This window comes from Neophocaena asiaeorientalis, unplaced genomic scaffold, assembly GCF_003031525.2.
Source record: "Neophocaena asiaeorientalis asiaeorientalis breed wild unplaced genomic scaffold, Neophocaena_asiaeorientalis_V1.1 scaffold198, whole genome shotgun sequence".
NCBI classification, from domain to species: domain Eukaryota; kingdom Metazoa; phylum Chordata; class Mammalia; order Artiodactyla; family Phocoenidae; genus Neophocaena; species Neophocaena asiaeorientalis.
This window is the reverse complement of record NW_020175221.1, coordinates 7,786,393-7,800,836: the sequence shown is the minus strand read 5'-3', so window position 1 is coordinate 7,800,836 and position 14,444 is coordinate 7,786,393. Positions and strand designations below refer to the sequence as shown.

Here is a 14,444-nt window from a genome sequence, read left to right as displayed (position 1 = left end):
GATCAGGGACCAATGTCACCTGTGTCATCCATGTGACAAGTGACATGCAAACTTGGCTTGAAATATTCACTTCACTGATTCAGTGGGTCCCAGCAGGAGGGACACTAAGGTCAGTCTATCTAGTAACAAGTACAGTGAAGGGCTCAGCAATTCTGCAAGAAACAGAGACAGCCAGTCTGGAGCGTTTGGATTAAAAGGAAATGTTTGCCCTTCAAAGGCCATTGTTCCACATCAACACCTGCTATTCAGATTTATATGTAAGAACCTGAGTCGATGGGAGAAGTAGAAACAGAAAATGCCTTACAGTATTTTCCAAAGACAGGTGAGAAACAGAAATTAAAATTCTAGGGGATATTAATGAGGCACTTAGCTAGCCAAAAAAAGGATACAAGGAAAGTCAGCCTCCTTTCTCAGTAGTTTGAATTTAAGCCTTGGATTATCTAGGTGATTTCTTGGTTCCCCTTGTCATTGAGTCTGGGTAGGTCTAATCAACATGGTGGTTACAGTGACTGCCATCTCATACTAGGGAGTGAGTGTTGAATCGTGGCCTGAAATTTTCCTTTGAGAAAAAACTCAAGATATTTATTCAGCGTATTGAACTTAGTGGATAGTCATCAGCCCAGTAGCCACTTGAAGATGAGATTATGTGAACAGATTCCTCTGATTTCCATCAGTTCCCTTTGGAATATAAATCTTATATGTGTGTGCATGTATACATACATAAACATATACATACACACACACACAGTATATCCAAACTAAGAACATACAGCAACACTAAGAGACAGCTTCTTAAAACAAATGAAGGAACATAGCTTAAAGACTGACCAGAATACTGGTCCTTTGGTTTTCAACCATGGCTGCCCATTAGACTTACCAGGCTCTTTAAAATGACCAATGCTCAGGTCTCACCCTTAGAAATTTTTATTTAACTTGATGAGAACCAAGACAAAGTATTCTTTTTATAAGCTCCCCAATGATTTTAATATGTAGCTGGGGATGAGAACCCCTATATTAGAAAGTGAAGTCTCATGCTGATATCTAAAAGAGATGCTCTAAGAGGATATTTTAGATGCCTACTATAATCCCTAATTAGAATTTTAATAGCAATAAGAGGATGGATGGTGTATTCCCTACTGGCAACATTTATTACAGATTTTTTTTTTTATTACAGATTTTGAAGTCCACTTAAAAAGAGTTGTATGAAACCCTTGTTCATTTATGGTAGAAGTGTAAATTGGTAGAGCTTTTCTTAGGAAAAGTGGCAGTGTCTATTAAAACTCAATGAACACATATGCTATGACCTAACAATTCTACTCCTGGGTATATACCAAACAGAAATGAGGGCTTTTTTTCCACCAAATACATGTTTGAGGATGTCCATAGCAGCTCTATTCTCAAAAGTCAAAATTGAAAATAACTCAAATATCCATTCATAATAAAATGGATAAACAATTGTTGTATATACAATGGAATATTACACAGCAGTGAAAAAGACCAAACTACATGCCTGTGTCATGCATGAATGCAACAATATGAATTACTCTTACAAATCTAAGGGTGAGTAAAAGAAACCAGACCCAAAAAAAAAAAAAAAAAAAAAAGAAAGACTATTTACGGTATGATTACACTTATCTGAAGGTTGGCATGAGGCAAAACTAATTCATGGTGACCGAGGTCAGAATAATGGAGGGGTATTGACTGAGTGGACACAAAGTAGTCTTTGGGGGTGAAAGAAATGTTCACATCTTGATCTGGATGATTTATTCATATGATCATGATCTTATTCATAAATTAAACACTCACTGAGCTGTACACTTAAGATGTATGTGCTTTATATGACTTATTAGTCAATAAAAGTTTTATATTACAAAATTTTTGTAGCAGAGGCTTCTGTTTTGTGTATTATCTGTAAGTTCATTTTTTTCTTTACTGAAACCATATTCCAGACTTCCACCAAAACTAACAGTAGTAAAAGATATATTGCTGTTTTTCTTAAATGAGAGCCTAGTTCACACACCAGTATTAATTGAGAGAAGTGATCTTTGGTCATGTCATAGTGCCATGAGATTGTTAAGATAGAAGTAACCACGTCAGAATGATGGGGGACACTGGAAGTGGCCTCACCATTTTGCTCCTTTCCCTGCTAAACTTTTTCTTATAGTTTATACCTGGCTAAATAAGAAGATCAAATGAAACCCATTTTCTTAAAGAAGAAGAGTGTGTATTGTGGGAATGTAGCATATTTGCAGCTTTTGGTGACCTAAAATTTTATAAGGTAAAAATTACTAGCACTACCAAGCAGATTTTCTGAGTTTAAAAACAGGGAAAAGAACAGAATGTATGGCAACTTGTCAGGAGAGTCCTAACACCCCTTGTATTTACTATTCCACTTTTCAATTATCAAGGCTTTTATTTGGTTTTTTTTTTTTTGAGGAGGGGTATTAAGGGAGTGTGTATGTATTGGTAAAAACCATTTATGACAAAGTAAATAAATTAATCAACATATGTTAGCTGACACATACAAAACATTCCAAAGGACACTAAAAAATATAACATCTTGACACTTAAAAGCACGTCATCTTGTTTGAGCCTCATGACAACACCATGGAGAAGGCAAGGCCAATATCCCTCAACTCCTCAATCAAATTGTCCGGAAGAAATAAGCATGTTAAAACTTAGATAAACAAAGATTCACATAGTAATAAAAGATTTTTTTAAAACCACTAGAATAGTTATATTAACACAAAGTAGGTGATACAGACTGATGCCAAGAGTTAAAGCCAGGTAACATCATTTCAAAACACTTCCTGGAGAGGTCAGAACTTATGTGAAGGTGCAAAGCAAAAGAAGAGAGGAGCAGGAATTCCAGACTAGAAAGAAGAGGTCTAACAAAAGCATAGGGCAGGAAATCACAAGACTTAGCCCAGGGTTAACACAGGAGGGAGTGAGGATTAACGTTAAAAAGATAGAACAGGGCTTCCCTGGTGGCGCAGTGGTTGGGAGTCCGCCTGCTGATGCAGGGGACACGGGTTCGTGGCCCGGTTCGGGAAGATCCCGTGTGCCGCGGAGCGGCTGGGCCTGTGAGCCATGGCCGCTGGGCCTGCGTGTCCGGAGCTTGTGCTCTGCAACAGGAGAGGCCACAGCAGTGAGAGGCCCGCGTATCGCAAGAAAAAGATAGAACAGTGGCCTGATCAAGCTTGAAGAAACCTTAGCAGTTATCAAATCCAAATTCCTATTCTTGCAAATGTTGTGACATACCCAAGGTCACTCAGCAAGTTTACGGCAGAGCCATAACTGGTACAGGTCCCCAACTTCAGGTTCTGGGCTCAGGACTCCAAGGTGGAGGCCTAGGGGGTTAGGTCATGGGAGTCATTGAGAGTCTATGCGCAGGGGACGGGAGGACCAGCATGATGATTTTAGAAATGTAACCTAGCGGTAACGTGGAGACCCACGAAGAATAAAGACAGGAAGCCAGTTAGAAGGCAATTACCACAAACTGGTCATCAGGTATGCAGGGCATTACTAGGGTAAAACAACAAACAGAGAACAAGGGGTAAACTGAATAACCAGGAGGCTCCCTGAGTAATGGACCAGGATAAAGATGATAAGAGAATAGGGAGTCCCACAGAAGTCCTCTTTTTGAGAGGAAATAATATGCATGCTTAACATAGAGTAGCACTTTAATCAATGTTTTGCAAGTGAATAAGTTGTGTTTTTAATGTATTGAGTTTGAGCTAAAGACAAAAAAGTATCTCAGAAAAGAAATATCCAGAGACAGACAAGTATGAGGCTGGAACTTGGGAGAAAAGTCGAGTGACAAAGAAGCGTTTAGAAATCTTTGCTGTAGATAGTCTTGTGACTATAGCAGTGAAAATGCACCTCTAACGAGGAAAAGACAGAGAGAGAAGAAGAAGAAAAGGGGAAGAGGAGGAGGAAATCAGAGAGAGAAGCATAGAGTCAAAGACGGTGTCTGGGAAATGCAATGGAACGTAGCAGAGCAAGTAAAGTAACCTGAGAAGGAAGGTCAGGAGAACAGGCATTCACCTCAGGAAAAGCACGTCATCTTGTTTGAGCCTCATGACAACACCATGGAGAAGGCAAGGCCAACATCATTATTCTCACATAGAAATCAGGAAGCTGAAGCTGAGAGGGGCTGAGTGACTAGCAGCAATTCCACACACAGGCCGTGCCATCAGCTGCGGCAGAAAAAACCCGGGTCTGGTCTGGACTCAAAGCCAGGTGCAGCACTCTGCCTCGGTGGCCTGTGGGAAGAAGGACAGACAGCTCACGTTCCACATGTCAAGGGCTGTTGCTGAGGACAGGGAAGCAACCTAAGCTGGGACCAGGAATCCCATACAGGATAAAGGGCTTCTCCAAACCCCTGCCACATTCGGGGCTGGCGCTCCCACTGTGCCTTTGCCATGGAAAACACCAGTCAGGGAGGGCTCTGGGTAACACCCTAAAGTGGCTACGGTTTTGCTTCACTGTTGCCCTTCAGGGCTCTTCCCCCTTGTTTTGGTTCCCTAAGGCTGCTGTAAGAAATTACCACAAACTGCACGGCTAAAGACAACGGAAATTTATTCTCTCACAGACCAGAAGTCCAAAATCAAGGATTTGGCAAGCAGGGGAGATTCTATTTCCTGCCTCTTCTACTTCTGGCAGTCATTGGCCATCCCCAAATTGTAGCCACATCACTCTAATCACTGCTTCTGTGGGCACATCATCTCTGATTCTGTGGTCACATCATCTCTGATTCTGTGTGTCTGTTCTCCTCTATGTGCCTCTTATAAGGACACTTGCCATTACATTTAGGGCCCATCTTGATAACCCAGAATGATCTCATCTCAAAATCTTCAACTTAATTACATCTGCAAAAACCCTTTCACCAAATAAAGTCACACTCACAGGTTTCTGGGATTTGACGTGGATAGCTTTGACGTGGACCAGTTTTTAGCTCACCACACCCCTCGTGCCTTATACCATTATTAGTTCTATCTTCTCTAACCCACCAACACCCAGGGATTACCATGGCTGTGCTCCTACCACACACTCTATCTCTCTTCTTATCCTGCCCTGAAAGTCATCCTTTTGGGATCTTGGTTTCAAGAAACTAATCAAGGGCTTCCCTGGTGGCGCAGTGGTTGAGAGTCTGCCTGCCGATGCAGGGGACGCGGGTTTGTGCCCTGGTCTGGGAGGATTCCACATGCCGCGGAGCGGCTGGGCCCGTGAGCCATGGCCGCTGAGCCTGCGTGTCTGGAGCCTGTGCTCCGCAACAGGAGAGGCCACAATGGTGAGAGGCCCGCGTACCGCAAAAAAAAAAAAAAAAGAAAAAAAAGAAACTAATCAAATAAACTGATGCAGCTTAATGGAAAAGGACCCAAAAATCTGTCTCACAAAACATACATGAGTCTTTCATATGGAATTCTGAAGACAATACCCTCTTTCTATTATCTATCTGATCATTTCTCAAAGAACACTCTGTGGAACAATAGTTCTATACAAGGTTGATAGGTATTAAAAATGAAAATAGTCTTTAATGTTCACATTAATTTGGAAGCTCCAAGTTAAGAAAATTATACAGGATTCCTTATTTCAAAACTGCTATATGCATTAGAAATATTTGGAAGAAGAGGCTATAATAGGCAGCATTTCTGAAACTTATTTCACCAGAGTCCTTTTGACTTGAACATCTCAAACTACTAGGGTTCCTTGGAAAATACTTTCCAAATCTATCCTAATCCAACAGTAACTTTCACAATCAAAAACTTCAGGCCAAAATCCACAAAGCTGACTCCATGAAAGAAAGCTGGGACTGGGAAGATGAGAGGAAAAAAGAGGTTGGATATGTTTTTGACTGGGTAGGTATTTGGGGGCACAACTAAAATCAAATGAGGTGGGTGGCCACCCCCTCATAGGAGGAGTACTGCTTACAACTCAATTGAGAGCTGGAATTTCAGAAATAATCTTGTTCTCTGACACAAGATTCTCAACAGCAAGGAGTGCCGATACACTAACCCACTCCCAAAGGAGATATTTCTTAGATACTTGGGGCTTTTTCCATCTAAACACATAACTCCCAATGCTCTCCTTCATGCATACACACACACACACGCACATACACATACACACGCGCACAGACACACCACCAAGGAGACATGGGATTGGCCCTAGGCATGTTGGTACATTAAAAATGTTTAAATTTATAGATATAATGCCGTCTTCTTATTTTACAGATGAAGAAAAAACTTAAGAATATCGAGCAATTTGTTCAAGGTCACACAGCTGATTAATGGCAGAGCCAGAACTAGAATCCAATTCAATGCTTTAACTGTTTACCACGCTCCAAATCCAATGCAAAGAAGAATCTCTTTTTCTAATGAAGGCCAGTAACCATTAGTTTTTAAAAATTAAAATTTTTTAAATTTGAGCCATATAAATGAAAAGCAACTTAATTTAGTTAGGAAAATATAGATCATTATACCAATGCTTTAAAATTAATCCTAAAAAAGAAAAACCTATTCAATAAATATAATCAGTGATAAATACTCTTTCATTCTTTATTATGGTGTGTTAAGATGAAGAGGAAGGAGGAAGAGAAAGTGGAAAAAGGAATAATGGGGGCTTCCCTGGTGGCGCAGTGGTTGAGAGTCCACCTGCCGATGCAGGGGACACAGGTTCATGCCCCGGTCCAGGAAGATCCCACATGCCGCGGAGCGGCTGGGCCCGTGAGCCATGGCTGCTGAGTCTGTGCGTCCGGAGCCTGTGCTCCGCAACGGGAGAGGCCGCAACAGTGAGAGGCCCGCGTACCGCAAAAAAAAAAAAAAGGAATAACAGGGAAAAAATCCCAAATGTTTTGTAGAGCAGGCTTTGAAAAATATCTTGACTTAAAAAATGGAGAGCTGCTTCTAGAACTTGTTAGGAATATGGCATTTGGATGGAAACAAAAACATTCTTGAAATACATTTTTCACATTAGTGACAATCTCAGTTTACTAGATAGTGGGAAATGCCACCTTATCTCAGATGAAGGTCCTCTTTTAGGATTTACATCTCCACGTGCCAAGAGTACTGTCACTGAAAGCATGCAAAGTTTGGTTTTCTTTATGCAGCTGCATCCATAAATGAGACCACATACTGACATATGTGCAATGGACTGATGAAACCCAGTCAAAGGCCAGATCTCACTTATAGACTAGAAAGTTACCTACCACTGTTTCAAACCTTGGAAATTACAACTCTCGGCGGGGTGGATAGGAGGGGGAATTATAAGGTATCTTTCTTCTGTAGTCAGGTGGGTGAGACCTCTTTAACTAAAATTTTCCCCCAGAGAATTATGACTGTGGGTAACAGGGTGAGACTTACTAAGGGCATGACCACAATCTAGAACAGCTTTTTTCCAGCTTTATGACCACAACTCATTGTCAAAACTACATTCTATGCAGTGACCCCATACATAGACATGCAAATGTACTGATAACTATGACAACAGTTATTCACAAAATAATACCTACTTTTCCATTTTTCCATTCTATACCATTCTATTTCTTTTTTTTTCAGTGCTGATCTTGACCCACAATGGAAACATTGACAGACAGTAAAAACACATAGAAGCTGAAGACCTCAGCAGCCCCATGCCATGTGGCAGTGCCCCCTGAAGCATGTTCACCAAGCAAGAATCTCAAGATGCTCCCATACAAAGATTTCCCAGATGAATTTGGGAAACAGAGAATGCTGTAACTCCTCTTGGAGATTCCCAATACACATAATGTATCAAAGGCTTTGAGACATTCTTAGGAAAGAAAAACTGTTCTTGTTTAACCCAGAATTTCCAAATTTATCTGACCACATGATGTGTGTTTGTAAAACAATCTTCCTGCTAAACACTTTGGGGAAATCTCGTACACAGCAGAAACTACTGAGTTAGAGATGAAAATTAGTGTCTAAAAGTTCAAAATTAACTGCAACTTCTCCAGCCAAAAGCATTTTAAAGGAAGGAGAAAAGGTTAAATGTACCTTTGGATAGCTCTCTAATATCGATGAAAAAAATTCACAAGTCATTAAAACTAGAAAAGTATAACTTATTAAGGATAGAGAAACAAAAACACACTAAGTACATTCCTTATTCTAAGCATGAGCAAATGGTTCAAGTATCTATCAGTACTCCCACCTAGCTGATGGACCTATCTAGCTGCTGGAATTATAATTTTGTAAAGAACTGGGTTTTGAGGCTTGATTTTAAGTGTTTCTCTAAACTGAAAAGGTCTGGTGAATTGTGATTAAATATATGCAAAGGACCAACTCATGCTTCTCCTGCACTCATGCTGGTACTGAAGTGGCTCTGTCAAGAGCTGCCTGTATTTTTTTTTTTTTAACGTCTTTATTGGAGTATAATGGCTTTACAATGATGCATTAGTTTCAGCTTTATAACAAAGTGAATCAGCTATACATACACATATATCCCATATCTCCTCCCTCTTGCATCTCCCTGCCACCCTCCCTATCCTACCCCTCTAGGTGGTCACAAAGCACTGAGCTGATCTCCCTGTGTTATGCGGCTGCTTCCCACTAGCTATCTATTTTACATTTGGTAGTGTTTATATGTCCATGCCACTCTCTCACTTTTTCCCAGCTTACCCTTCCCCCTCCCCGTGTCCTCAAGTCCATTCTCTAGTAGGTCTGCGTCTTTATTCCCGACCTGTCCCTAGGTTCTTCAGAACCATTTTTTTTTAAAGATTCCATATATATGTGTTAGCATATGGTATTTGTTTTTCTCTTTCTGACTTACTTCACTCTGTATGACAGACTCTAGGTCCATCCACCTCACCACAAATAACTCAATTTCGTTTCTTTTTATGGCCGAGTAATACTCCATTGTATATATGTGCCACATCTTCTTTATCCATTCACCTGTCAACGGACACTTAGGTTGCTTCCATGTCCTGGCTGTTGTAAATAGAGCTGCAATGAACATTGTGGTACATGACTTTTTTTGAATTATGGTTTTCTCAGGGTATATGCCCAGTAGTGGGATTGCTGCGTTGTATGGTAGTTCTATTTTAATTTTTTAAGGAACCTACATACTGTTCTCCACAGTGGCTGTACCATGCCTGTATTTTTATTCACCTAGTCACACAGTATAACAGCTGAAGGATATATACTCATTTTGAGGCTAAACTGAGCTCCAGCCAGCCTGACTGCAGAAGCAGGAAGTCTTTCTGTTAAGGATGTTTTGTTGTGGCCAATAACATTCTCAGACTCTCCAAAGAGAGTCATGGTATTATCACTACCTAATATTGTATATATTTGGTTTTTGTCTGTCTGCTCCCACAAAAGTGTGAGATCCATGAGGGCAAGGATATTGTCTGTCTGGTTCACCTGTGTATTCCCAGTGCCATAGAAAGTGCCTGGCACATAGTAGATGCTAAATAAATAAATGTTGAATAAATAACTTCCAGGGATGACCAGAAGACAAGTTGAGTGGCAAGAGGAAGAAGATAGAATATGTAATCAGAGGTCTACAAGAGACTGGATGCCAGTGCTCTGTTCCTTCATTAGCCAACACTTCTGTCTCCCTATTTCCCTCAGCCCCCTTTAACATTTCAGATTGCACCAAAGAGCATTTAAGGTTCTTGAGGACAAGGCCTGGGTCTTGTTCTCCATCATGGGGTCTTGCTCTCAAGAAGTAACCAATAAACATTTACAGAACTACGCTGACAAAGAACAGCAGTCTGCCTTGAAAGGGCAGAGGCTCCCCAGAGTCTCACAGTCTGGAGTGGTCTCCCCACATACAACAATGTCTCACCCTTTTCATACTTCCTTATCTCCCATACATTTCAGCTCTGCTGGTTCTTCTGCAAAATAGGGTAAGATGAGTCATAATGCTAACTCCAGAGTTCGGAAACACATTTTGAAAACTGTCCACAATCATCACTGCATACACAAATGCAAGAAGACATGACAGTTATAAGTGACGAACAAGCAAATTCAGAAACACTCACACCAGAGGTGTGGTGGGTGTAGGGCTTTTTCCTCTGATAAAATATATACTTCAAAGAACCAGAAGGAGAAAATCTTCCGTTCATGGATTTTTCCACCAGTAGCAGCTTACTTTGCAATAGGGACATGGAATTTTACTTACCTATTTACTTACCAAAAAAGCCACGTGACCTGGCCAGAGCAGGACAGGACCACACAGTCACATCATTCTTAGGAGACCCTTGGCCAGTTGCAATCTCCTTTGTCTTAGGTAGCCAGATTAGGGAACAAATCTGTAATAATGACCCCCAAAATATAGAATTACGGCAATTTCTGATTCACTGAATGCATTTTAAACTGATTCTAGGCAGTGTGCTCTGTCCACATCTATCCTCCAGTCCATATGTGGGGTTAGGTTATTAGAGGAATTATGTTAGTTCTAGGAAAGTTTATCCCAAGGCAACAAAAGACTAAATATACAAATAGGCTTAGGCACAATGAACCTATGAACTGAAGTGGGCTATGATCACTGTCCAGGAACAGTCAGACTACTCTCAAGTTTCTCAGTCAAAGCAGTGCTGAGAAAGAAGGGAAATGAAAAAGAAAGGACACACAAGTTAAATTAACTTTCAACTCACAGATGAAGAAGGTTTTACAAAAAGAAACTCTTAAGAACTGAAATTCCTGTAGACTTAGCAGGTAAAGAGAGGTGTGTTTGGGTCCTATGCTCTATCATAAGTTATTTTCACAAGATTCTAGAAGACCAGAATGAAGGTAAACTCCCTGAGAGACATTTACCTGTGAGTTTGTGCTTGGGGTCTGGATGCTCTGCTCAGTATTGATGTCCAGGATGTGTAAGTGTCCATCCTTCATTCCTCCTCCAACAGCGAGGATTTCAGACTGCCAGGGACACCAATCCATGGCCTTTAAAGTTCCAAATAATCACACAGGCAGGTCAGCTTTGGAGAAGGTGAACTCATGAATGAGCTGCACGCATATAAGCAGAAGCTCCAGAGCTCTGTCCCTGTGGCAGATTTCCAGGACCTCTGATCCAAAGGCAAGAGCTACTTTACTCTCCAGAGATTACTTCTCAGGGACTAGAAATCACATATTGGTGCCTTCTTCAAATTTAGATAACAATTGCAAATATTTTAAACATAGAAAAGCCACACAATAATATGTTTGAAAAGCTTCATTCAACACATCCTCTGGGGCAAAAATCTGCTGCTGTAAGAGTTGACATGTGCCCCTAGCATCTGGTTATAAAATACAGTCTTCCTCTGGTTTGTCTACCTGTGTCCTTAGGTTCTATGTCAGAGAGGGAATAGAAAAGAATGGAGAGCTATACATGCTTACTCACAACACAAGAAAATCTCATGTATTTCAAATCTTAATACATTTTAGAAAATAAAATTGCCTTTTCTTTAGTTATAAATTGTTATTGTTAATTCTGAAAAACAGAATTTAATATTATACATTTATATTGATAATTGAAATGACTAGTAACAGTAACTTTAAAAAACATTTTAACAAATATTTCAGTCATATTTATCTGTATATCCTTATCAATCATCCTGGCAACTATTCTCATTTTTACATATTATCTTCTATATGTAAAAGTATTTTATAAAGTACTAAGCATGATGTATATACTATTTTATTTTTCTGTTGTTTTCACTTATTATATGGCTTTCCATGTTTATTTTTCATAGTTATCATTTTTAGTAATCCCACAATATTCCATCACGTTATTATACTCTAATTAATGTTTGTTCTAATTCTGGACTCAGGTTGATTTTTTATCTTATTTTGGTTTGGTTTGCATTGGCTTGGGCTGAGTTTTTTGAAAAGAAGTGGATTTGGGGGGATTGTGTTTTTGTTGTTTGTTTTTATAAAGAATACTTTAATAGGGTTCAAGATGGTGGAGTAGAAGGATGTGCGCTCACTCCCTCTTGTGAGAGCACTGGAATCACAACTAACTGATGAACAATCATCGATAGGAAGACATTGGAACTCACCAAAAAGATACCCCACATCCAAAGACAAAGGAGAAACTACAATGAGATGGTACGAGGGGCACAATCACAGTAAAATCAAATCCCATAGCTGCTGAGGGGGTGACTCACAAACTGCAGAACAATTATACCACAGAAGTCAACCCACTGGAGTGAAGGTTCTGAGCCCCAGGTCAGGCTTCCTAACCTGGGGGTCTGGCAATGGGAGGAGGAATTCCTAGAGAATCAGACTTTGAAGGCTAGTGGGATTTGATTGCAGGACTTTGACAGGACTGGGGGACACAGAGACTCCACTCTTGGAGGGCACACACTAAGTAGTGTGCACATCGGGACCCAGGGGAAGGAGCAGTGACCCCATAGGAGATTGAACCAGACTGACCTGCTAGTGTTGGAGGGTCTCCTGTAGAGGCAGGGGGTGGCTGTGGCTCACCACGGGGACAAGGACAGTGGCAGCAGAAGTTCTGGGAAGTACTCCTTGGCATGAGTCCTCCCAGAATTGGCCATTAGCCCCACCAAAGAGCCAGGTAGGCTCCAGTGTTGGGTTGCCTCAGGCCAAACAACCATCAGGGAGGGAACCCAACCCCACCCATCAGCAGACAAGCAGATTAAAGTTTTACTGAGCTCTGCCCACCAGAGCAACACCCAGCTCTACCCACCACCAGTCCCTCCCATCAGGAAGCTTGCACAAGCCTCTTAGATAGCCTCGTCCATCAGAGGGCAGACAGCAGAAGCAAGAAAAGCTACAATTCTGCAGCCTGTGGAACAAAACCAAATTCACAGAAAGATAGACAAAATGAAAAGGCAGAGGATTATGTACCAGATGAAGGAACAAGATAAAACCCCAGAAAAACAACAAAATGAAGTAGAGATAGGCAACCAGAAAAAATTTTTCAGAATAATGATAGTGAAGATGATCCAGGACCTCGGAAAAAGAATGGAGGCAAAGATCGAGAAGATTCAAGAAATGTTTAACAATGACCCAGAATAATTAAGGAACAAACACCTATAAGAATTAAGGAACAAACAAACAGAGATGAACAATACAATAACTGAAATGAAAAATATACTACAAGGAATCAATAGCAGAATAACTGAGACAGAAGAACCTATAAGTGACCTGGAAGACAGAATGGTGGAATTCACTGCTGTGGAACAGGATACAGAAAAAAGAATGAAAAGAAATGAAGACAGCCTAAGAGACCTCTGGGACAAAATTAAACAACATTTGCATTATAGGGGTCCAAGAAGGAGAAGAGAGAGAGAAAGACCCGAGAAAATATTTGAAGAGATTATAGTCGAAAATTCCCTAACATGGGAAAGGAAATAGCCACCCAAGTCCAGGAAGCACAGAGAGCCCCAGGCAGCACAAACCCAAGGGGAAACATGCTGAGACACAGAGTAATCAAACTGACAAAAATTAAAGACAAAGAAAAATTATTGAAAGCAACAAGAGAAAAACGACAAATAACATACAAGGGAACTCCCATAAGGTTAACAGCTGATTTCTCAGTAGAAACTCTACAAGTCAGAAGGGAGTGGCACATGGCACAATATATTTAAAGTGATGAAAGGGAATAACCTACAGCCAAGATTACTCTACCCATCAAGGATCTCATTCATATTCAACGGAGAAATCAGAAGCTTTATGAACAAGCAAAAGCTAAGAGAATTCAGCACACCAAACCAGCTCGACAACAAATGCTAAAGGAACTTCTCTAAGTGGGAAACACAAGAGAAGAAAAGGACCTACAAAAACAAACACATAACAATTAAGAAAATGGTAACAGGAACATACATATTGATAATTACCTTAAACATGAATGGATTAAATGCTCCAACCAAAAGACACAGGCTTGCTGAATGGATACAAAAACAACACCCATATATATGCTGTCTACAAGAGACCCACTTCAGACCTAGGGACACATACAGACGGAAAGTGGGGGGATGGAAGAAGATATTCCATGCAAATGGAAATCAGAAGAAAGCTGGAGTAGCAATACTCATATCAGATAAAATAGACGTTAAAATAAAGAATGTTACAAGAGAAAAGGAAGGACACCACATAATGATCAAGGGATCAATCCAAGAAGAAGATATAACAATTGTAAATATATATGCACCCAACACAGGTGTACCTCAATACATAAGGCAACTGCTAACATCTATAAAAGAGGAAATCGACAGTAACACAGTAATTGTGGGGGACTTTAACACCTCACTTACACCAATGGACAGATCACCCACATAGAAAATTAATAAGGAAACACAAGCTTTAAATGACATAATAGACCAGATAGATATTTATAGGACATTCCATCCAAAAAGAGCAGATTACACTTTCTTCTCAAGTGCACATGGAACATTCTCCAGGATAGATCACATCTTGAGTCACAAAGCAAGCCTCAGTAAATTTAAGAAAATTGAAATGATATCAAGCATCTTTTCCAAC

The 14,444-nt window shown here is 40.3% G+C and overlaps 1 protein-coding gene across 1 annotated transcript in view; it reads right to left on the bottom strand.

Moving 5' to 3' along the window:
* Window positions 1–4,093: 4,093 nt before the first annotated feature.
* The window catches only part of CDC20B (cell division cycle 20B), a 63,252-nt gene continuing 52,901 nt past the window's right edge, over window positions 4,094–14,444 (bottom strand). The window contains exons 10-12 of the mRNA XM_024765358.1: window positions 10,776–10,901; window positions 10,153–10,270; window positions 4,094–4,265 (exon numbers count right to left, since the gene is read on the bottom strand). Coding sequence (XP_024621126.1) covers window positions 4,165–4,265; window positions 10,153–10,270; window positions 10,776–10,901 — 345 coding nt within the window. The 3' untranslated portion in view covers window positions 4,094–4,164. The remainder of the gene's footprint in view (window positions 4,266–10,152; window positions 10,271–10,775; window positions 10,902–14,444) is intronic.